Source organism: Pseudorasbora parva, chromosome 10 (genome assembly GCF_024679245.1).
Source record: "Pseudorasbora parva isolate DD20220531a chromosome 10, ASM2467924v1, whole genome shotgun sequence".
Lineage (NCBI taxonomy): Eukaryota > Metazoa > Chordata > Actinopteri > Cypriniformes > Gobionidae > Pseudorasbora > Pseudorasbora parva.
In genome coordinates, this window is record NC_090181.1 from 33,201,501 (window position 1) to 33,226,288 (window position 24,788).

General features: G+C 38.3%; 3 protein-coding genes across 5 annotated transcripts; 1 reads left to right on the forward strand and 2 right to left on the reverse strand.

Annotated features, from left to right (window-relative positions):
* Window positions 1-678: 678 nt before the first annotated feature.
* Window positions 679-10,891, reverse strand: atg14 (autophagy related 14). The gene is made up of 10 exons (XM_067455919.1): window positions 10,428-10,891; window positions 9,848-9,910; window positions 9,724-9,766; window positions 9,521-9,602; window positions 9,117-9,354; window positions 8,427-8,659; window positions 4,550-4,667; window positions 4,287-4,377; window positions 4,122-4,207; window positions 679-2,202 (listed from the first exon to the last, which is right to left on the reverse strand). The coding sequence occupies exons 1-10, from the start codon at window positions 10,718-10,720 to the stop codon at window positions 1,905-1,907; spliced, it is 1,545 nt and encodes a 514-aa protein (XP_067312020.1). The 5' UTR covers window positions 10,721-10,891; the 3' UTR covers window positions 679-1,904.
* A 352-nt stretch (window positions 10,892-11,243) lies between these two features.
* On the reverse strand, window positions 11,244-16,032 carry tbpl2 (TATA box binding protein like 2). 3 transcript variants are annotated; one of them, XM_067454668.1, is made up of 7 exons: window positions 15,737-16,032; window positions 15,000-15,364; window positions 14,620-14,707; window positions 12,241-12,332; window positions 11,905-12,085; window positions 11,710-11,804; window positions 11,244-11,624 (listed from the first exon to the last, which is right to left on the reverse strand). In XM_067454668.1, the coding sequence occupies exons 1-7, from the start codon at window positions 15,779-15,781 to the stop codon at window positions 11,597-11,599; spliced, it is 894 nt and encodes a 297-aa protein (XP_067310769.1). In that variant the 5' UTR covers window positions 15,782-16,032; the 3' UTR covers window positions 11,244-11,596. The 3 variants fall into 3 exon arrangements, with proteins under 3 accessions (XP_067310769.1, XP_067310768.1, XP_067310767.1); XM_067454667.1 differs by having other exon boundaries at window positions 11,247-11,624; window positions 11,915-12,082; window positions 15,737-16,031; XM_067454666.1 differs by having other exon boundaries at window positions 11,247-11,624; window positions 11,915-12,085; window positions 15,737-16,031.
* A 120-nt stretch (window positions 16,033-16,152) lies between these two features.
* Window positions 16,153-24,707, forward strand: jmjd7 (jumonji domain containing 7). The gene is made up of 8 exons (XM_067455927.1): window positions 16,153-16,393; window positions 17,418-17,571; window positions 17,672-17,925; window positions 18,020-18,076; window positions 18,456-18,551; window positions 18,669-18,745; window positions 18,863-19,022; window positions 24,570-24,707. Exons 1-8 carry the CDS (start codon window positions 16,345-16,347, stop codon window positions 24,656-24,658), a joined length of 936 nt encoding a protein of 311 aa, XP_067312028.1. The 5' UTR covers window positions 16,153-16,344; the 3' UTR covers window positions 24,659-24,707.
* The last annotated feature ends 81 nt before the right edge of the window (window positions 24,708-24,788 follow it).

The window sequence follows — 24,788 nt, forward strand, 5'->3', positions numbered from 1 at the left end:
AAAGATTTTTAATTAAAATTGGTAATGATGGTACTTTTAAATTGATTTCCTCCTTCTCTTGCACTTTGTAAAAAACCCTTCCCTCATGGGTCAAAGTGACCTGAAACTCGAAAAATTATTTTAAATTTTGTCTTTGTCCAGAAAGCTTATTTCATTTAGATTTTTGTATGTACCTTAAAATTACCAGATTATATCAATGAACAATAAATAAACAGCAATGTAAGCATTCTTTTAACTTAAAAATAACACCATTTCATGCATAACCTTTTTAATTCAGGTAAAAATATCTTACATTGGGTGTCTTTGGGGACTTCTTGTTATATTATCTATATTAAATTATATTTTACGACTCTTGACTGGATGGTTTTATAGCTCTATATAGAGCAAATGAGCTGGTTCACTGGGTCCTAAAATATACATTATAATATCATTTGGTAATTTTAATCAATTTAAATTGAGCAATTTTTGTTTTTTCTGTATATGCATTCCTCACAATCCATTCATTCCTATGGTGGTCAAATTGAACCGAGAGCAAAGGATTTTTTTTTTTTTTTTTAATTTCAACCACAAAACTCCTCGAATCCAGTAAAAACATTTTTTTTGTGCATTCATGGTTCTAATGGGTCAAAAGTCCTAGGGTCTTGCACCACTCTGATGAACTGTTTTTTTTATTTTTTTATTTTGTAATGTTTTTTTGGGTTTGGGTTTAAAATGACCTGAGGGTTAAGTCACACTGGTCTTGGACATCACAGTATCACACTTAAGTTTTGTTACCACTGCCATATTAGAAATGTGTAAGCTGGTCTCCATATGGGGCTGGCCCATTTATTTGCTGAAAACATGTCTTTATATGACTCAAGACTCCATCACATTTTGCATTGTCAACAGTACTCTTATTTTCTTTAGTATTTGGCACATCTAAACTTTTTTAAATGCATTAAAAGTGTAAATCATTGAAACTATTCAAGGTAATGAATGTTAGGTGAAAAGGTTTGTAATGCACTCAGACATACTTGTCTTTTGCTTTGCATGTCTTAAAGAAAAGGAAATAGAATTGCACAGACCATATACTTCATGTAACTGTGTATTAAAGGTATGATGTTTTCAAAGAAATGTATATAGAGAAATAATGCTTCATTTCTATTACATTACAGAGAGGTATTCAGTTTAATAATTGAGGGTGTCTGCTAATACAAATAAAACATTTCTAAAATGAAAATGAGTAAATATACATTTTTCTTTTCTTTCAACTAAAAGTGAAAAAAGATAAACCGGTACATAAATCCCAAGATCAAAAAGACAGCCTCTTCTCTACTGGGCCACAGTCCACAATATTTATGCTTAATGCAGCTTGCAATGGTTGAGGAAATTTAAAGAGGGAAAAAAGCTTAATTCTTAAAATACAATTCCTCTTATAAATCTATAATCAAATATAACATGACAGCAATAACATCTGCCACTTTCTCCGACAAGTCCAGCAACATTTCCACAACAAGGTTCTCTGAAGAGCTGGTGAGAAGGTGCAATCCATCATTCGAACTCTTAAAAGCACAGTCAAATCTGTCCAACGAGGCTTTGAAGGTACAATTTCTGCACCAATTCACAAAAATATTTGGCAATGTACACTGAATAAAGTTGACTGGTGTCTACAGTATAATGTGAGCTACAAAAGATCAAAAATGTAAAAGTAGTTCACTACACTCTCCCATCCTGCAGTAAAACACCAAAAAGTTGTTTCTGAGGAACACATGCTTCACTCTAGTTTCTACCACACATTATTTATTCAGTATGAGCAGTCAGATGAAAACTTCCCTTTATTTCCCCCAGCAGACAAGCGAGGGTGACAGTAATGGGGTGTTTGCATAGCTACAGCCCAGTCTAACCACCCCCATGTCCACCAGATCTCAGCGCTGCCCTGTGTAGGCACGAAACCAGGACGTGACGGAGGCGGCCGCCGAGGAAATCATGCCCCCTGCGTTGCCAACTGGCTGGGACGCCTGCATACCGCTCTGGGAAAGATCCATAGGCTGGGAGGGGATGTCACAGAAGCGAGGACTTGGAACCGTCTCCCAGTCTGTGCCCAAGTCTGTTTCTTCATCCGTGACTGCTTCGTCTCCGCTCTCCTCCACAGGTCCAGCCTCTTCTGGTTCCACAAACTCCATAGAGTCTTCTAAGTCAGCGCTCACCTCAAACGGCCCCGTTCTATGCAGTGAACAAAAGTGAGAAATGCTGACATGCACTACCATTTACGTTTTTATTTTTGATGTTTTATTCCTATGATGGCATAGCTGAATTTTTTAGCAGCCATTACTCAAGTCTTCAGACTATTTTTCCATCTAAAGATGTGAATTTAACTTAGCACAAAATGTGTGAATTAAAGGGTTAGTTCACCCAAAAATGATGTCATTAATGACTAACCCTAATGTCGTTCCACACCCATAAGACCTCTGTTCATCTTCAGAACAACGATGATTCATGATTCAGATCGCCAATGTCACATGATTTCAGCAGTTTGACACACGATCCGAATCATGAATCATTATGCTGATTCATGACCGTTTGAATCTTTATTTGAGGTCTGAAAACAAACACGGAAGAGAAGACAATGCTGAACAAAGTCGTAGTTTTTGTTATTTTTAGACCAAAATGTATTTTCGATGCTTAGAGAGATTTTAACTAACTGATGTCACATATGGACTACTGTGATGATGTTTTTATTCCCTTTCTGGACATTGACAGTATAGTGTGCACACATTTAGATACACTCTCGGACTAAATATAAAATATCTTAAACTGTGTTCTGAAGATGAACGGAGGTCTTACGGGTGTGGAACAACATTAGGGTGAGTCATTAATGACATCAATTTCATTTTTGGGTGAACTAACCCTTTAAGTAGCGTTTCCATTCCATGCGCTCAAGAAAATATACTAGTATAGCCGCCCTGCCGTGTTTTCTAATGGACGCGAGACAAACTAAAGAATCAAATTACTTCAAATGTTTTTTCCCCAAAGTTAGTTTGTCATTGTAAGCAGTTATCATAATGATTTCAAGTGTTCATTTTTTAAATAAGTTTAGTTTTAGTTAGTTATCTGATGCTATAAAAACGGGGGGTGTGACGTCATGATTGACTACTGAGATCAATGGCTTCTCTGAGTGAAGTTGTCACTGAGGCACTAATGACATTTTTTCATGAATTTTTTCAGGATTTCTGGGAGTAGATTGGAGCTTCAGCTTTAATTTATACCTTTCCATAACTTCACACCAACATAATTAATTGTTCTGCATCTGTGAGAGTGTGGACGGGCTTTTGATATTGCGGCTATACTTCCTGCTCTACTTCCTGTCTCCTCAACCCCTACCAAAGGGCAGCATCCACCTGGATGATGCGACAGCAGCCATATTGCTCCAGAACACCCACCACACACCAGCTGATTGGTGGAGAGGAGACAGAGTGATGAAGTCAATCAGTGTTATGGGGATAATAATGAGGCTATGATGGACGGTGGCCAATGGGCAAATTTGGCCAGGGTTACACCCCTACTCTGTTTCTGAAGGACATCATGGGACTTTTTAATGATCACAGAGAAGTCAGGACCTCGGTTTAATGTCTCATCTGAAGGACGGTACTTGTTATAGTATAGTGTGCAACAAACGCTGTCATGTTATCTTGGTTTGGATGCCTGTTGTTTGAGAACGAATCATGTAAAACAGTTCTAGGCGATACCAAATCATTTTGAGGAGAGACTTTGGCTCAGGCATTATAGAATAATCAAACCAAAATTTGAGATGCTATGAAGCGATTGGTCTGCTGGTTACTTCAGTTATCCAATCACAATCCTCTGTTGAGGCAAAGTCACGTGAGTGTTTTGTTACGCATTGAGGGATTTATTTAGTAAATGCGTTTCCATAGTTTATGCGCATGTCTTAGTGGATAAAAACATTTATCCACCTAAATTTAGCACGTGTTTTTTATGCACTTTTTTAAATTTATGCGCATTTTAGCATTTCCATCCAGCAGTTTCCAAAAAGAAAATGAATCATGAATAGTGGGCTATAACATTCATGGACATTCTGAAACTACATTGTTTTCGCTAAGAAATAGGCCAATGTAATTTCCCACCTGCCGAGGTTCTTGTTTGCTGGAGACACTAGAAACATGATATTCCTCAAAGTGTGGTGAGGATGAAGCAGCTCGCTGTCAACATGCTAAGAAGAGAGTATAAACATGAGGTATGTGCAGAATTGACTTCTCAGATAAGTGTGATCAGTTTTGAGAAGAGTGTACCTGTGAGAAGCAGAGGTGCAGGATGTTGGTGTTGAGCTTGTTTACGGCTCGGGTGAATCGGTAGCGAGTCAGATTATCACCGCAGAACTCACTGCAGTGAAAACAAAACAGAATACAGAACTCATCAGACGTCTCTGAGCTGAACAACCCGAAAAAGAAACTTAAGACTTAAATACTGAAAATTTTACTTGTCACATCTTGTATAAAAAAAACTAATGCTTTGAGGTTTTAAAGTGAAGGTTTGACAAGCATGCGGCTGTAACCTGTTGCACAACTTTTTTGGCAGGTTGACGTCCAGAATATGAGACAGGATATTGACGAGCTGTGTAGCATAACAGAGGGCGGCACTGATGGTGTGTGCCGGGTTGATGTGGTCCAGCTCTACACAAAAAAACAAAGGTAACAATTTTACAATAAGGTTTTATTTGTTAATATCACTTAATGCACTGTGAACTAACATGAACATGAACATTTTTATTATGTAACATTTATAAAAATAATTATAAATAATAAAGATTAATAAATGCTGTAAAAAAAATATGTTACTCATTGTTTGTTCATGTGTAAACAAATGAGACCTTACTGTTAAGTCTTACCAAAATAATGATTTCAAAACAACATGTTTAATAAATCAGCCGTTTTCCCTTTCATAAACTGACTTCTATAATGTCAGAACTAAGCATGACAAAAATCGTGTGTTGAGGACAATAATTGTTTAGCTGTTCATGTTTTTTATAAAACAAATCCATGCTGTACATTTTTTCTTAAACCTAATGTAATTTCCAGTCTTTGTATAATGAAACATAATTATCACTGATACTTACATGTCTAAAACACGGTTAGAATTTGGCTGGTGGATTACGGCATTTTATATTTATACATACAGGTCCTTAACATATGTGATAAAAGTTCATTATTTTCCATAATGTAATGATAAAAATTAAACTTTCATATATTTTAGATTCATTGCACACCAAATGAAATATTTCAGGTCTTTTATTGTTTTAATACTGATGATTTTGGCATACAGCTCATGAAACCCAAAAATCTCAAAAAATTAGCATATCATGAAAAGGTTCTCTAAACGAGCTATTAACCTAATCATCTGAATCAACTAATTAACTCTAAACACCTGCAAAAGATTCCTGAGACTTTTAAAAACTCCCAGCCTGGTTCATTACTCAAAACCGCAATCATGGGTAAGACTGCCGACCTGACCCTGTCCAGAAGGCCATCAATGACACCCTCAAGCGAGAGGGTAAGACACAGAAAGAAATTTCAGAACAAATAGGCTGTTCCCAGAGTGCTGTATCAAGGCACCTCAGTGGGAAGTCTGTGGGAAGGAAAAAGTGTGGCAAAAAACGCTGCAGAACGAGAAGAGGTGACCGGACCCTGAGGAAGATTGTGGAGGAGGACTGATACCAGACCTTGGGGGACCTGTGGAAGCAGTGGACTGAGTCTGGAGTAGAAACATCCAGAACCACCGTGCACAGGCGTGTGCAGGAAATGGGCTACAGGTGCCGCATTCCCCAGGTCAAGCCACTTTTGGTCTACATAGAAGCAGCACTGGACTGTTGCTCAGTGGTCCAAAGTACTTTTTTCGGATGAAAGCAAATTTTGCATGTCATTCGGAAATCAAGGTGCCAGAGTCTGGAGGAAGACTGGGGAGAAGGAAATGCCTGAAGTCCAGTCTCAAGTACCCACAGTCAGTGATGGTCTGGGGTGCCATGTCAGCTGCTGGTGTTGGTCCACTGTGTTTTATCAAGGGCAGGGTCAATGCAGCTAGCTATCAGGAGATTTTGGAGCACTTCATGCTTCCATCTGCTGAAAAGCTTTATGGAGATGAAGATTTGGTTTTTCAGCACGACCTGGCACCTGCTCACAGTGCCAAAACCACTGGTAAATGGTTTACTGACCATGGTATTACTGTGCTCAATTGGCCTGCCATCTCTCCTGAGAATCTGTGGGATATTGTGAAGAGAAAGTTGAGAGACGCAAGACCCAACACTTCTGGATGAGCTTAAGGCCGCTATCGAATGCTATGCTTTAAGTGTAAGTGCTGTTTTTCCCCCTGGTTGTGTTGTTGTTTAACTAACCAGGGTATATGCAGGAATCCTGAAGTTAATTTCAAGACCTTTTTAAGACTTTTTAAAGACCTTCTCAAAATATTTTAAGACCTCATCGCACTTCAAGTTCTAATCGGCAACAAACCTTTAATAAACAGTTGCAGTCGAATGTAGACTTAAAATCTCTATCGTAGGCCAATTTTGTATCGTTTATATTGCATATCTGTTTCGCAACGTATGGAGGGCGACACATTACCTAAATGCACATTTCTCAAAATACATGACGTCACCTGTAGACAGCGCTCGCCAGGGTTGGAAATTAACTTTTTTCAAAGTCTACCGCTCAATGTTTTTACCAGCCACTTTTTGTAAAAATGTGTAACTGCATGTGAAAATTAATACTACAAGCTCTACAATACGTAAGCAGTTTATTTAATCTCAAGTCTCAATGAAATACTGACATTTTCACAATGATTTTGTGGTCTTTTATGGCTTCCAGTTTTATGGTTTTTAGTCCCAACAATGAAACTATTCATTCTGGCATCTTTGAAGCGTGTTGACAACATACTGAGCAGAACATTGTCAGTAGGGATGCACCGAAACCAAAGCCGAAAACCGGAAAAAAAAATTCAAACTAAAATGTTTAACTCGACCTCACTCATGTGTAGGCCTACATTAAATAATAATGTTCATGCCTACTGGCCTGCAGAAAGGATTGAATAAAGTAATCAAATGTAAAATAACTGCATATTTAACTGTTTAAATGAAAGGTTAATCCTTATTAAACTTACAAAAGCTATTCAAATAAGAGCATTGTTTAATGTCAAACTAAATATAAGGACAACACTCAGGCAGCAGTAAAGGCTACTGCGCCTTTAAGACCTGATGCAGGGATATGCTCGTCTTTCTCTCAAGGCATATTCAGACTATGTCTGCTTGGATACTCATCAAGATGGACATGTTGACATACTTCTTGTGTGAGTTTGTCCATATAAGCGCAAGAATTGAAAGAGAACTTAATATTGAGAGACGAGCGCGCGCTTTCGGATGATGCACAGCGTCAGATCTTCTCTCAGCGCGCGAGTCTCACAGCGCGTCTTCACGCGAGTGATGACGGAGAAAACGGCTGGTTATATGCGCACATACGGCAGCACTGGCATGCATTGAACAAAGTTTACAAAGAGGTGAATCAGCTCGGTAGGTGAAGCGAGTTTACCCGCCACAACTAATGGGTGCTAGTGTCCATCCCTGACGTGCGCGCTCCGAGCCGATCTCAGACTGAGCGCCCCGTTGTTTTTTAATACTTATGGGGATCAAAATAAATATATTCATAAATACTTTTTGGAGTCAAACTCTTTTGACAAAGCTTGAACAAAATACTTTCACAATTTAAGACTTTATAAAGCCGTGATAATACTTTTTAATACTTTATAAGGGTCTTAATTTTCCCAAAATTGATTGATCACCTTTCAAGACTTTTCAAGACCCCGCGGATACCCTGAATATCCATGTTGATGGCAAGACCCAAGATTTCACTGAAGCACATTGCCCAAAGCATCACACTGCCTCTGCCAGCTTGCCCTCTTCCCATAGTGAATGCCATCCCCGGCCACCCACGTGATGTAAAAGAAAACATGATTCATCAGACCAGGCCACCTTCTTCCACTGCTCCATGGTCCAGTTCTGGTGCTCATGTAGCCACTGTTGCTTTCGGCAGTGGACAGGGGTCAGCATGGGCACCCTGAAAGGTCTGCAGCTATTGGCCCTTGTCAAACTTGCTCAAATACTAATGCTTACCCAATTTTCCTGCTTCAAATCAACTTTGAGGATTTTTTTTAACTTGCTGCATGATATAGCCCACTCACTAACAGTCAGTGGTCATTATGTTGTGCCTGATTGGTATATATATATATGTGTGTGTGTGTGTGTGTGTGTGTTCTGTGTTAATATTTGCTTTAGATAAAAACTGAAATAAAGTATTGGCAAGGAAAGATAAGTTTGACTGTTTAAACTGTCTGTAAAAGTGTTTGAGAAGTCACAGAGATGTGACAGTGATGATCTTTAAATTCTGTACCTGGCCCCTGGTTTCCACTCTTCTCCTCCACCCAGCTGTAATAGGCTGAGCAGTCTCCATTACTGGGAAGTGTGACGTGTGGCCCAGTGATGCTGATGCTCGTCTCTCCATTCTGATCGTCCCAGATCCAGCGGCCTGAATGATAGGTGGTTCGCCTTGCCTCTGCAAGTTCACTGACAGTGCTGGAGGTCAGAGCAAGGTCATACTCAGCCACAACTGGATCCGCTGGGTCCCTGAAGGATACCAACACTTCAGATGATGATATACTCAAAAACTGTCCTAACCAGTTTAGTTCATGACCATTTATCAATGATAGTAAGCTACAGTGTCCGTGTAGCAACCGAGTGTAATAAAGTGTCAGACTCAAATGGCAATTCTCATTTCCCACAATAATGAATCTAAGTAAATGAATGATCAAATAAGTGAACTATTGTACCCTCCATCCACCTCAGCGCACAATAATATTGTTTATCTGTGATCTCACGGGCTGGCTATAGGACGATTTGACTATGAAGCATATTGTTAAACACTACTATTTACTTGTTTTGGCCAAAACCTGCAGTCATATTGATCATTCCAGATGGCATTGCAACAAGCTCAAATAAAAATTCATCCACATTTTTTATGTTGTTTATGCATGTATTTGGATGTTGATTAGAGTTTATTTATGCTCATCTGATCTGCTCTGACCTGCTGCCCTGCTTCTCCTCCTGGATGTTGAAGATGTGAGTGGTGAGCTCCAGGATATGCTCTCTCCGCACCTCAGCCAGGGCCTCCAGCCTCCCCTGCAGCTCTTTGGATCTCTTCTCCAGGAGCTCGCCCAGACGTTGGTTGTGCCGCTTAATTTTGTCCCTCTTTTCCTGATGTCGGCTGGCCCTGCGCTGCAGTCGCTGCCCTTCCTCCTGGGAACGCAACAACAGCTCCCTGCCTAAAGTGAAGGAAAAAAGAAATGAGATCAAACAACAGACTGCTTTTTTATTTATAATTTTTTAGCCTTTTACTACTGAAAAGACAATCAAAAGAGAATTCACATACGAGTACCACAGCTCAAGGTAATATGCACGTCGTTTACACACTTTTGTTGTGATACTCACCACTCTTGACTTCTTCATTGCTAATGCAGATGGCCTCTTTGAGTTGTTGGATTTTCATCTTGCATGACATGACTTTCCACCTCTGCGTTAAACAAAACATACATTCATTATGGTGAGAAATATATATATATATATATATATATATATATATATATATATATATATATATATATATATAAATTTGAGCACTTGAAAATACTTACAAGCTGGTCTGCCTCAACTTTCTTGTCCATGGCATCGATGACTCTAAAACAAAAGGACAATTCAGACTTAGGTATTATCAGTGCATGAATTTGGATTTTGCATCACATGATGTTGATATCATACCTCTGTTGAAGATTCTCCTTTTCATTTTTCAGCTTTTGTAGTCTTTCAAGCTTTTCTGAATACCTGTTGTCAGAAATACAGCGATAGTGTGAAAAGTATTTCACAACAAGAAAGTTTTACACACACACACAAATTAATAATGATACTGTCACATTTGGTAACATGACTCAGCTAAACCTTGGTTAACACATTTGGCATGTCATATTACCACAGAGTTTCTTTAGAAAGACTTAAATACGCCATGACAACACTTTTAATTATGGATTAAAAACATATTTAAATAGCCACGCCACTGACATATGACAAGAAACGAAATAGACAGCTGGAACGAGAACCTCTGCTGTCTAACAGTTTGTTTACAAAATTAGCTTAGCGTTTTAGCATGCTAGGGCCATGAATTAGCAAAATACTACTACAAGTGTCTTCACAGAACTCATATAAACCATATAAATCAAGGGGAAACATATGCTTAATAGATGCGATAAAAAGATGCGAAATGGATAGTACTGAAAAATGCTAACATGCTAAACTGCATTAGCATAAAGCGTAAATAATAGAGAAAGTGGAGATTAAAACACACCTCTCCGGATTTCTCCCGTCAAAATACACGAAATCCCCGTTTTGAATGCAACGGGCACAGGTCAGTCTCCGCCTGGCAGTGTTGCAGAGCGGACATCTCTCCACGGCAACAAAGAGACCTTCTGCATCATCGAGAGCCTCCACCATGACCGCGGCAGCAGCGCTAGCGCACGCCGGTTGAAGATGCTGCTGAGGCGGATGGGGTCGGGCAGGCGCCCGGGCCTCTGATCCAGACTCTGAATGCTCTTCACCAGGCCCCGAAGAACGGGGTTCGCCTGTTAAAGGACAAGCCATGATAATACAGGCTCTATGAAGAATAAAAGCCTATTAGACACGTTCACAGTGAGATTTACATGATTTGTGGTTGAAAATATTCAAATAAAACTAGTTATGGTCCTATGGTCTCTATAGCTAAACTGTGGGATGGATGTCTGCCCTACGCACCACGTGACGTATGTTTTTGTGTATGTACTGTCACGTGCGTGCTGTGTGGTGGCGGGGTTCCTTAAAAAAAATTACCAGCAGCATATTCGAATGATTTCTGAAGGCTCATTTGACACTGAACACTGAAGTTATGATGCTGAAAATTCCGCTTTTCCGTCAAAGGAATAAATGACATTTTACAATATATTCACATAAGGTGTATAAGTACATGTGTTTGATATAGTGCGTCATTTAGGACACAGCTATAGAAGAGAAAATTGTAGCAATATTTCACAATATTACAATTTTTACTGTATTTTTGATCAAATAAATGCAGCCTTGGTGAGCAGAAGATATACTCTTTCAAAAACACAGTATGCAGAGTTTATTTACTTGCATCAGCAAATAGCACTTTAACATATATAAGAGAGACAAAACAGTCATAACTGAAGAGAATGCTTTATGTCTCCATTCGAGAGCTCACATAGGACAAAGCTGAATATTTTAACAAAACACTCTTCATAGTTCTGTTATCTCAGCAAACCTCAGTAATGCAGACATTACAAAGTAAACGTGAAGACAATAAACAAAGAGCAATAACAAAAGTTTGATCAAATTATTGCATTCAAACACATACGAAGCACATCATTATAGACAAATATTCACATGCAGCATATGTTCTTGTAAGTGCAGTGCTTCTACTGCTTCCTGAACCCTTTTAGGATGGGGTAAATATTTTCAAAGGCTTCATAAATCTCTGCCCGCTCTTTCGCTCCTAAATAAAATAAAATAAAATAAATAGTTTTACAAGATAACGTCAATGCATGGCTGTCAAATATGTTTTATATTTACATCTATACCTGTGAGCACAACTTTTCCAGATACAAAAATCAGCAGCACAATACGTGGCTTCACCATGCGATATATCAAACCAGGAAACAACTCCGGCTCGTAGCTGTAGGTGTAAAATGGTCGACAGTGGTTAAAGACAGATGTTACGAGGTAGTTAAACCATATAATATTGTTGGCCAGTAACCATCAAACTTGTTTATGACCTGTCCAGACCTGCTGAACTGCTGGTGAGTGAGGACCAGGCCTTCTAAGCGTATAGGAAAGCAGACATCACAACTTCCAACCATGTTTTGGATTTTGAAGTCAAGGAATTTGGCAGGGAAACCAAGTTTCTGTACCACCCGAGCATATTTCCGCGCTGCAAGGCGAGATTGCTCCTCACTGCTTGGAAAGATAAACAAAGGGAAAGGCAAATATAGGGTAAAAGACACATGTAAGCCTACTTCTGAGCTAAGTTGGTCTGTTTTACATTCGTGCTACCCTAATGCCTCATAAGAGTTTTGAACATATATACATAATGTGTATAATACATATAATACCTCTTGGCTCCAGTGCAGACCATTTTTCCAGAGCTGAAAATGAGAGCAGTAGTTCTTGGTTCACGGATCCTCATTATAACGGCAGCAAAACGCTATACATAAGAAAAATTTGGAATTATGAAAGAGAAAATAGCTGGAACAGTTTACCTTAAAGGGATAGTTCATTTTAAAATTAAATTTTGATATGTTTTAGCTTCCCTCATGGGCTTCGAGATTTCGGAGTACTCGTTTCCACAGTAGTTTCAATTTTGATCATTTTAGGTCAAACCGTTCTTGTCTGTGCCTCACATAATGCAGGTCTATGGTCACCACCTCAAAGAGCATACACAGAGAAGTCCAAATTAAAGAATACCCCATCGTAAGTACACATTGATGGCCTAAGACACGAAACGAGCGGGTTGTGAGAAAACGAACAGTATTTATATCGTTTTTACCACTACGTCCGACTGATCCGAGGGCGCGCGTGCATGTTTCCTGTGGTGTACAAGAGGTAAAAACGATAAATACTGTTTGTTTTCTTACACAAACTGCTCGTTTCGTGTCTTAGGCCATCAGTGTGTACTTACGATGGGGTATTCTTTAATTTGGACTTCTCTGTGTATGCTCTTTGAGGTGGTGACCATAGAGCTGCATTATGTGAGGCACAGACAACAATGGTTTGATCTAAAATGATCAAAATGGAAACTACTGGGGAAACAAATACTCCTACATCTCAGATGCCCATGAGGGAAGCTAAAACATATCAAAATTTAATTTCAAAGTAAACTATCCCTTTAAAGAAATTGTTCACCCGAAAATTGAAACTCCATCTTTTTTCTTTGCTTTTACCAATCCTTATGTCAACAGTAGGGGTGTTACATATACCGTGTCACAATGTTGCAATAAAAATGCAACAATGTATCATTAATGGTTCACCCAAACTGAACTGAATGAATCATGTTTTAGTATCAGTACTACATTTAGGGTTTCTGCAGGTTTTATGAGGGTAAATTTAAGACCAATTAAAGAAAATTTAAGGAATAAATTGAAAGGCACATAACACGTCGATATGTTCTCAAAATGTAAATGTCTAGAAAGCACAAATTTTGTTATATTAGTGACACTTCAAAGTCCGAAAAATCATTTTCCAACAGATCTCCATAACTTTTTAATTAATTTGACAAAACAGCTTAGTTTGAGATTCCTGGGAAATCTTGTACAAGTGATTTATGATTAAAACAAGAACAAATATCTGCCAATAGGTTCATAAAAATTAACTTAATTCAAATGTAAGTAATTTTAATACCCAATGATAGATACTTGTTCTTGTTTTAAGCATAAATGCACTTAATTTCTTAATTTTGCATGTCAAGTAAATGCATCCTGATTTAAGGATGTTTTAAATTGGTAATGGAAATCAAAAATCCTGGGGAAGAACATATTTTTTTGCAGTTCATGCTATTTAAATTTGCAATTGAGTTTAGGGCCGTGTGAAATGACATAAGATGAAATGAAGTTTATTTTGTTTTAATTTTTCTGGACTGTTTTAATGGTTGGATTACATTTTACTGACTTTCGTTCACCTTCAGAACACAAATGAAGATCTTTTTGATAAAATCTGAGAGATTTCGGTCCCTCCATTGACAGATACGCAACTACTACTTTGATGCTTCAAAAAGTTCATAAAGAGATCATAAAACATTCATATGAATCAAGCGGTTTATTCCAACTTTTCTGAAGAGACTTGATTGCTTTATATGAGGAACAAAAGTCTTACGGGTTTGGAGCCACATGAGGGTGCGTTAATGATGATGAATTTGTCATTTTTGGGTGAACTATCCCTTTAAGTGTAATGACCTACTTTTGATTTATCCAAAATTTGACAAATTCCATGACATTCTGCATTACACAGCAAATTCCATTTGTATGAAAGGATTCTGCAATTCCGTCCACATTTTCTGCATCGCAGAAATCATAGGGCCCTAATTTAATGTCATGATATTGAGTTTAAGACTTTCTGATCCAATTTAAAAGATTTTAAAACCTGCAGAAACCCTGGTGCCAGCATTATCCTGCACATTGTGTTACCAGCACCAAGTCCAAGACTATTCATTTTCACCCACAATGTAAGACCAAATTTAGCATTTTAAATCAAAAGTTAATTTTTTGTTAACCTTTTACCATATGTCACCATAAGGCGTTTCACGATAATATTGAATCGTGAGTTCAGTATCGTGATATGTATCGAATCATGACATGAAGGTATCAATACACCTCTAGTTAACAGAGTAGCTAATGACAATTTACAGGAACTATTACTTTAAGAAAGCGATAATGTTTGTCTAAGATTTAATACAGTTCTATAAAGTGTTGTACATATAAACTTAAGTAGGAAAGTACCTTTGGGTTGTATTCAGCATTTCGTGCTTGAAGTGCAATGGATTTGAGATCCAGAGGACAAGCAAGATTCACTGTTGACACAATATTCCTGTGTATAATCAAAAACTGGTTTGGAAATATAGACTGGCATGGTCAACAAAAGCATTTCTCACAAAAAACTAGGATCCAGTGGCTGGTGGCTCAAAAGTAATCACTCTTTACTTGTGCAAAGAATACCATTCAAAGGAAAACAACTTACATACGTTTGTTTTGGTGAAATTAAGGAGTCAAAACATTTTTGCAACACTTGAAAAAGCTCTAGGCCTATATGATGCCATAAGTACGATGTTTAAAAGAATCTCAGATACACACTCTTCATGTTTCCCCTAATAAAGTCTTACTGTAATTGGGGGATGATACCAGAACTTTCTGTCACCGGGGTCATGGGGGTCATAGGAGTCATGGGAGTCATCGGTAGACTGAACTGTGAGGTGTTTTTGGCAGAATTACTGGTGTCGATATCCGCTTCTGTCGACTCTCCCTGTGGACAGTCGGTGTAAACGCCACTGTCCTCATTCCTGCTGTCATTCTCAGCCTGTGGCGGCTCATCTTGAGTGCTCAGTTCGTCAGGTAAGAAGCTCAAGTCCAAGTCCTCAGTAAGATCTTTCTCCCGGGAGGTTAAAGAGGACAGGAAAGAGGAATCCTGGAGCTGGGGAGCAGAACCCTGTAGGCCCAGATCCCCCTCAAAGATGTAATTAGATGAACCCTTAGAAGAACAGAAAATAAGTGAGAAATACATTAATGAAATCAATTCAGTTTAACAGGCCTTATATTGTTAGGAAGGACCAACATTCAAAATAAAAAAAAGGTTTTGAAGAACAGATATTTTAATCACGTAAATTACATTTAATAAAACAATATTATTGCTCATCTTAAATGTATGACTAAAATACCAATATTTAATTTGTCTTTATCCCATGCATTTATTACTATATTTCTTTCTATATTTCACTATAAATGTTTTTATATATAATACATTTATGTAATAGGAACATGACTGAAGTGCATGGATATTATGTTTTCAGCTAACAAAGACTCACCTTACACAAGCATTTCAGAATTTAATTTGACAACTTACAATAGTCTGGTCAAAGTAATTTTCGAGGGATGCCAACTCATCCATGTTCCTTATGATCCATTGGACGAAAACAGATTTTACATAAAGTAAGGTTTCCCAGTCTCCGTGTTTCTGTGTGGATATAATCTAATTGGCATCAAGTGTGAAAGCTACTCACAGAGGCGTGACAAATCATGTCATCAAAACTAAAGGAGTTAGTCCTTTCTAGTTAGCTATTGTTTAAAAATATTTTTTGTTGTTGTTGTTATAAAACAACTAATTTATTAATCTTTTTGCCTTTTCAGCTAACAGAAAATAACAACTTGAAAATATTAATATTTTCATTTAATACAGTCTCCGGACAGTAGAGGGAGCCAGACACAACGCTGTAAACAGTCACTTACGCGCATGAGCGGAAGACAAATGTTATTATTTTAACAACTGTTAAACATGTGAGGTCTGCATGAGCTGTCACAAATCATTTAAAACCATTATTGTTCAATGTGTAGTTTTTCGTATAAAGATACTTTTGCATGCTTGGAAATTAAGTATATTATGAGTATTTTAAGCTGACGGAGGCTTGTGAAAAATCAACAGTATTGGTTCCATAGAAACATGTGGAGAGAGTTATGGATGCAGTTAAAGAATGCTTGAGGGATTTTCCTAAAGAAGCTCGAGGTGAGTTCACTGACTGTGTATTGACATCTGAAGATAGATAGACAGACAGACAGACAGACAGACAGACAGACAGATAGATAGATAGATAGATAGATAGATAGATAGATAGATAGATAGATAGATAGATAGATAGATAGATAGATAGATAGAATTTACATGCAATAGAAAATGTACACTACAGAAAATATATTAAAATATTTGTTGCACCAAAATATATATTTATTTATAAAAACAAATCCATTGTTTTAAATCTGCTACACAGACCCCCAAAAATAATGATTCAACTGCGAAGGACCCCATCCTACATTTTTAAATATTATGCTTAAAGACCCAATTAATACTGTAAAAAAGTTAATGCATTTTATTTGATTTATGCATTTTATTATATAAAAATAAAATAAAATAATAATACATTAATCAAATGTATAAATGTATTATTTATTTCACTTAAATACAAATTTATTTATTTTAAGTAAGTTAGATCAAGCTTATTTTTAAATAATTGTTTTCTAATTTATTTAATACAGCTTTTTCTCTAAACTTTTCCACGGACCCCTTAGCACTCTCTTGTGGCCAGTTTGAAAACCCCCGATTTAACATAAAAATAATACATGTGTGAATCTCCCATAGGTTATTTACCTCAAAAGAAAGATTTATATTTCAGCTAAATTCATCTTATAACAGCAATAAATTAAATTTTAAAATATATTAAAATAGAAAACAGTTATTTTATATTTTATTAATATTTCACAATATTATAGCTTTTTTTGTATTATAAAATTAATGCAGTCTTGGTGAGCAAAAGAGACTTCTTTAAAAACATTTAAAAAATCTTACGGTTCTAAAACTTTAGACCGGTAGTGTATATATAATTTTTTTTTTTAAGTTTATAAAGTATAAAGTTTTTATCTGTGCAAAAATAGTTTTTAACCCAGAATACTCCAAAACATAAGCAATATTTTTGGTTGAAAGCCTTGTAATGACTTGTATATCAGTGATGTCATTCAATATGTCTTTTCTTCAGAGCTTTATCTTAATGATGCAGTGCCATACCTGGATGGGCCTCTCTCTTCACTTCAGTTTTATCGTGACTGGATTGGACCCAACAAGCCCTGCATCATTCGCAATGCCTTCAGTGATTGGCCAGCTTTGTCTAAATGGAACCCCACATATCTCAGGTGAGTCAATCAGATGATCAGACTAGCCGGAGACTTCTTATATTTAAACCCTATTCTCTGAAAATGTTTCTGTGCGACTTTTCTTTTCATATTTGGGCAGAGAGAAAGTGGGATCCAAAGTCATCAGTGTGGCCGTCACTCCAAACGGATACGCAGACGCCGTAAATGGGAATCGCTTTGTGATGCCAGAGGAGCGTCAGATGACCTTCACTTCTCTGTTGGATATCATAGAGAGGAAGGTGAAGAGCAGTGGTGTGTTTTACGTTCAGAAGCAATGTTCAAATCTGACTGAGCAGTTACCGGAGCTGACGGGAGATGTAAAGACTCACATTCCCTGGATGAGTGAAGCTCTTGGTATGTCCACATTGTACATTCAGTTTCTACCTGGAGAATGGCCAAATAATGTAAATGTAGATCCTGAAAATATTATAGTGTTTTTTTATTTTAGGAAAAAAGCCTGATGCTGTAAATTTCTGGCTTGGAGAGGAAAGCGCTGTCACATCAAGTCAGTTTGTCTCGTCTTGTACATAAACATAAAATATTGTAAACTTTAAACCAGTGGTTTTCTCAAAATGAAATTAATAAGCTATGGAATATTTTATTGTAATTTATTTTTTTGAATAAAATAAATATATATTTTAAAATTCTTATCTTTAATCATTATCCAGTAAATAACAAAAGACTAGACAAGTCATGCAAACTACTTGTTTTAAAAGAGCATGGACCTTAAAACTTCTGGAATCTCGAAAAAAAAAATCTAGGAGAGCCTTTGAGTATTGCTATTACTGGACAGTAACCTTGGAGACAAAAAGGTTGAGAAACCACTGCTTTAACCTCCAATTTATCGACCCATTTTTGAGTGAACAGTTTTATTTTATCTGTAGTGCATAAAGATCATTATGAGAATCTATACTGCGTGATCTCTGGACAGAAACAGTTTATTTTACTTCCTCCAACTGATAGACCTTTCATACCATATGGTAAGGAGTAGTTTCTCTCTCCCAATCTTTTATTTTGCTTACAAAATAACATTAAATGATTTAAGGAAATGGCCTCTTGGCTCTGTCTATTGGCGTTGTTTTATTTCCTCCTCATAGAGCTCTACCAGTCAGCGACATACAGACAGAGAGAAGATGGCATCTTTGAAATAGTGGATGAGGAAGATTCAAGCAAAGTATTTAAGTTGATTAAACTATTCAAAATAAATCTTATATTTTTATAACAATTGTACAATTATAAAATATATATATATATATGTCTTCTATATCCACATCTTCTCTATCTCTTTCAGGTGCCCTGGATCCCTCTAGACCCCCTGAACCCAGATTATCAACGATATCCCTCCTACAGGATGGCTAAACCTCTGCACTGCACTGTGAAAGCTGGAGAGATGTTGTACCTGCCCTCCCTGTGGTTCCACCATGTGCGACAGTCTCATGGCTGCATGGCGGGTTGGTGATGTGACCGCTAACAAGTTACTAACAATACTAACTTGTAGGGATGCACCGAAATTAAAATTCTGGTCCGAAACCGAAAATTCAGGAAACAATAAATGAATAAGCACTTTAGGAATCAAACTTATTTGATTCGTATTCGAGTTAGGGATGGCGAAAATGTAAAATTTTCTTGACCGACCACCAAGCCTCATTAGCCGGTCACTTTTTAAAAAATCCCTACAGCGCGAAACGCGACTCCGAGGTCCCGCAAACGCGGTGCCGAGGAGCTTGTTTGTAATCGATAAACAAATGGCTCCTTAGTTTCGAAATGGTTTCGGTACAAGGTGATTGCGTTGAAAATAAAGGCATTTGTCTAGCGTTAGAAGCTAATTTGTAACATTGCCACGGCTCATTTAAGAAAATGACAGCTCCGAAGAGACGCCGCTTTAGTTCGAGGTAGAGCTAACAATAAAGAAAGATGATGATCAACACCAGTGTTACTACTGAAATGTAGATGTAATATATTTCCAAATGTAAGCCCATCTTATGCGGAATGCACGCTTTATACTGTTGTCTGCCCTGGCTCTAACATTGAGTGTTTTAGCCTGTTTACTTTTTGCAAACCTTGTGAGCGCGCAAACCCAAACGCTGTGACCTCGCGCCAAATGTTTTTCATTTTTTAAGTACAAACAAGCGAGTTATGAAAAATTGAGTGTGAGGGATTTGTTCACTTCACACAAAAATATTTTGGAATGAGATGGCTAACTGTTGTACCGTTTAGTCCACTGTCTATAATAGCCTAATTTAGAGATCACTTTTTTTTTTAACTGACAACCGACTACTTTGATCGGTTAACGTTGATACGGTCAACCATCGGTCATCGGTTAAAGGAATAGTTCACATTGAAATTAAATTTTGATATGTTTTAGCTACGGGTACTGGTGCTTTAGCTAACCACTACGTCCGACTGATCCGAGGGCGCGCGTGCGCGTTTCCTGTGGTGTACAAGAGGTAAAAACAATATAAATACTGTTCGTTTTCTCACACAAACCGCTCGTTTCGTGTCTTAGGCCATCAGTGTGCACTTACAATGGGGTATTCTTTAATTTGGACTTCTCTGTGTATGCTCTTTGAGGTGGTGACCATAGACCTGCATTATGTGAGGCACAGACAAGAACGGTTTGACTTAAAATGATCAAAATTGAAACTACTGGGGAAACAAATACTCCTACATCTCGGATGCCCATGAGGGAAGCTAAAACATATACAAATTAAATTTCAAAGTGAACTATCCCTTTAACATCTCTAATTCGAGTAGGAAGTTTTTTTAGCCAAATAATGAGTTCATGGACATTTGAATAACTTTTTTGTGGTAAAAGTGGCATTAAGTGACAGCTTGTCTAGCCTACAAACAGTTTTTTTTCCTGGTATTTTTCCTGTTTTTTTCCCTGGCATATTAAGCTTTTATATGAGACAGGATTCATTCTGGTAAGTTGTACTGTATCTTTTAACATTCCTTCTGGTTTTCAGTCATGCATATTTGTTTCTTTAATTTGTAGTAAAGAGGAAGAGATGATTGGTTCATGTGCCACTTGAACTGAGGCTCTACAGCAAATCTTTCACACAGTATTATAGCGCCAAAATTGCATTTATTGTTTGAATTTCGTAATAAATCAACATCATTTTAAAGTTGAAACTTTCTACGATTATTAGATGGCATGTGTGCTAAAAATGTTTAGTGAAATTTTGTTCAAAGGCGTCATGAACTGGCTTTTTAAACATTTTTTAGGTCAACTTATGACGTGGTTTTTACATTCAAAACAACATGAATACGTAATATGTTATTTTATATATCCTGGTTTTGAGCCTCTCTGAAGAAACGCTCTGTTTTGATGGGCGTGCCGCACTGAAGATTTGGAAGTAAATGCCCACGGCTAGATATTTAATGAGCTTCTGCTCCCCTGTCAGTTCATGTGAGGGATTGTTTTGAAAGCAGCAACTGGAATGAATCGTCCACAGGGCTCGCAAAATGATCTTTATCAAACAAACAAAAGGATTTATCTCTCATCCATCCACGATTTATTGGAATGTTATTTTTTGCTTGTTTATTGCTCGGTAGCGCAATCCGTTTTGTTCCACGAGTCGATGGGCGGGGCTACAGAAGCAGGCGTACATAGTCTTTTGTTGAGGCGGCGTTTCAGCATACCATGACGTCAAGGGTTGGCACATTCTGAGATCAATCGTTTGCTGGACCTGGTGTCAATAAAAACCTTAATTTGGCTAACAAAATTTCAGCTCAGAAATGTTCAGGATATTCTTACATTTCCATGACCTTTTATATATAAAAAGCTCAAGGTTTATTTCTTAATTCATCACCCCTTTAACAGAAAATGTCTCAAGTTACAGATGCTATAGAGTTGATGCTATAGGGATGCCCAAAGTGTCATCGGTATCTGAATATGTGTACTAAACATGACAATCTTAGTGGCGGACGGCAGTCCCATGATGTCACAAGCAGAGCCCCCACAAGCATAAGAGGGCACGTGCAGGCATAGAGGAGGTTCAGCAATTCAGTCAATTGTTGACAGTGATGTTTTACTGGTGGAGGGGTTGAACCATTTCTCTCCAGAGGCTGCCATATTACATCCATCAGCTCACAGTAGCCACATCTTCCTTATTGGGGGAGCAAGAGGTGAGGCGCACACTGAGGGCTATGAATCCGAGGGAGACTGCAGGACCTGATGGTGTCACTGGATGGGCTCTGAAGGACTGTGCAGACCAGCTAGCAGGGGGTCCACCATTCCACTGTCTGAAGGCCCTGATTTATAGTGCCACTGGTAGGCATAAAAAATATGCCTACCATTATCAGCCTTCATTTTTACTGCTCAGTGTCATTGACGCCCATTATTATGAAGTGTTTTGAGAAACTGGTCTGGAGTCATCTGCCTTCCACCCATATTTGACACAACAGTTTGCATATAGAGCAAATAGATCTACGGAGGATGCCATAGCCACTGCTCTTTACACTGATTTGATTTACCTGGAGGATCAGGGGAGCTATAATACCATCCTCTGCCACAAGTTGGTGACCAAGCTGGCAGACTTGGGACTATCCCACTCATCTGCCACAGGATAAAGGACTTGTCAGATTGCTCTCAGAGGGTCAGAGTAGGCCCCTACATCTCATCAGCCCTCAGCCATTACACTAGCTCACATCAGGGATGTGTGATGAGCCCCCTACTCTACACCCTTTATACTCACGACTGCATCCCCGCACACTCAAGCAATGGCATCATCAAGTTTGCTGATGACATCACTGTTGTGGGATGCATCTTAAAGGGGGATGAGTCTGCATATCGGGACATGGTGGAGCGGCTATCTGTGTGGTATACAATCAATAGCTTGACCCAAGTCTGAGAAATAACATTACTAAGCACAAGGTTAAAAATGTTGCCATTATTTCCCCCTCCCTCAGATAAGAGGGCTGCCCTCTGGAAAGTGTTACCCTACAGGTGCAAAGCAGTAAAGGATTGAGCACTTGAGACATCCTCTCTATGTTCTTCTGCTCTCAGGATAGCCTTTGGGGCAGAGCAAGAGAAAAGGAAATGTGATAGAAAAACTGCAATTCCTTTATTTCCTCCCCAACTATGCTTAGGTTTTAAAGTAGTGATTTATGTTCACCTATAGCTTGTATTGTACAATATCAAATAATATATGCTCACGAGGAACTGGATGAGTAGGGGCAATAGGCCTGGTGGCCTCCCTTCTTGTAAGGGTAGCACTTTAAAGTGCACAGTCTTTAGCAGATTCTGGAGTAGACTTTCAGCAAGGTGAACTTTAACTCCCTCTTGGTTTCCTGAGGGTTTGAGTTGTATTTGCATCTCTTTAGTTGAAGCAAGGGCTATATTTCCCCCCTTAGATGTAGTGGTAGGTCTGAGGTTGTAGGCGAGCTACTTCCTTAGAAAAGCTACTCCCTGAGGTCTTTGCCAATGTATTCTATTCTATTACCCAATCTGGTTGATGAAACCCTATCCTCATTGGGCTGGGCCGGATCACCACAGAATAGAATGGTTAAGCAAAGAGAATGGTTTGGCCCATTGGTGGAAAAGAGGCTATGGTTTCCCCATTACCCTGCTCTACCCAAGTGGATATTTGGGCAACTTGCCTTTACACGGGGCAAACAAGACTATGGCTCCTTGAGGGGACAGCCTATATAAACACACCATACTGTTATGTCAAAGGGAGGGAGATGAAAGCAGGGCAGTCCAGTAATGCTCATCATCCAGGCCTTGACCCTACAGGAGCTGCTGTAGCACTTAGGCCCTACTTAAATTCTCCAGCATTATCAGGGGAGTGCAGCTCATATCCTGCCTATAGCCAGGGTACTGTACTTAAGATCCACAAAATGTCTTGTGATTAGACTCGCATAGAGCATCTGTCCAAAGGAGCATGATACCCCTACTTCATAACCCAGACATTTTTATATGGGGAGGGAGATAAATGACACACGGGAAGTTATAAGGTGCTCATTTGCTTCCTACCATGGATATCTATTTAGTACGTTAGCCATAGAGAGAGATGAAAGCAGGGCATATAGTATGCCCAAAAACACTATCACCATGGCTCCTTCCCGAGGGTGCCTCAGGGGAGCTTAAAAAACCCCCAAAATTTAGAGGGGAGGACAGCTCATCTCTAACTTGATTAATGCCTCCCTCCAAGGACAGCAAGAGATATGGTAAAGTGGTGGAATGTCCTCCAATCCCAACCTTCTTGTTTCATCCTATAGAAACTTAGAGCAGTATTACAGGCTAACGTCTTCAAAGTGTTATATAAAAAGAAGGGATCAATTTGCCATTGTCCCATGCTCTCATTACCTAGGCTCAAACCATAGGAAGCTCTAGGCATCGGGAATAAAATAGAGTTGATGCTTTAATGAAAAAATTGAATTTTTATTTACATTCACAGTAGCATCCTGTTAGCAGGGGAGCGTCCTCCTAGAGGCTGTGTTCAACCTCAAACTGCTAGCTGTCCCAGAGACTGAGTAGCACAGTCTGCCCAGGCAACAAAAAGGAGATAATATCCTACCATCTAATGGTATTGGTTGATGCAAACATTATTTTGGCTAATTGGCAGCATGTCTGAGGACATTATATTATATATTATACTTTATTTATATCATTAACCCTTTAAAAAAAGGACATGCTGCCAATTAACCAAAATAATGTTTGCATCAACCAATACCATAAGATGGTAGGATCAATGCAACATGGTTAACTTTCACTGCTCTTTCTTTATTGTCCACACACACAGCTGATATGTTTAACTGTTGTAGGTTATCCACGTTGTGTGTAAGAAAAAAATGCTGATACAGTCAAAACACGCCATCTGAGAAGCACTGTTCCGTTCACTGATTTTGGCCCTCCAAAACCAATTTTCGTTAGGCAAAATTTTGATGCATCCCTTTGCATATTCTGTTCTGTACTTCTCTTTTCTTACAGTCAATAATGCAAATGATCATGAATGGCAATAATGTTTAAAAAACTCTTTTTGCTCTTTTGGCAGTGAATTTCTGGTATGACATGGAATATGATATCAAGTACAATTACTTCCAGATGGTGGAGTCCCTAACAAATGCCGTGGGATCACTATGAGACTATCATCACATAATATATCCTGTTTAAAGGTGAAGATTTGGTTAACATATTCGGTTATCTACAAATGGTGACTTTACATGTGCAGATTCATAACTTCATGAGTATCTGTGATACAGAATGAATAAAC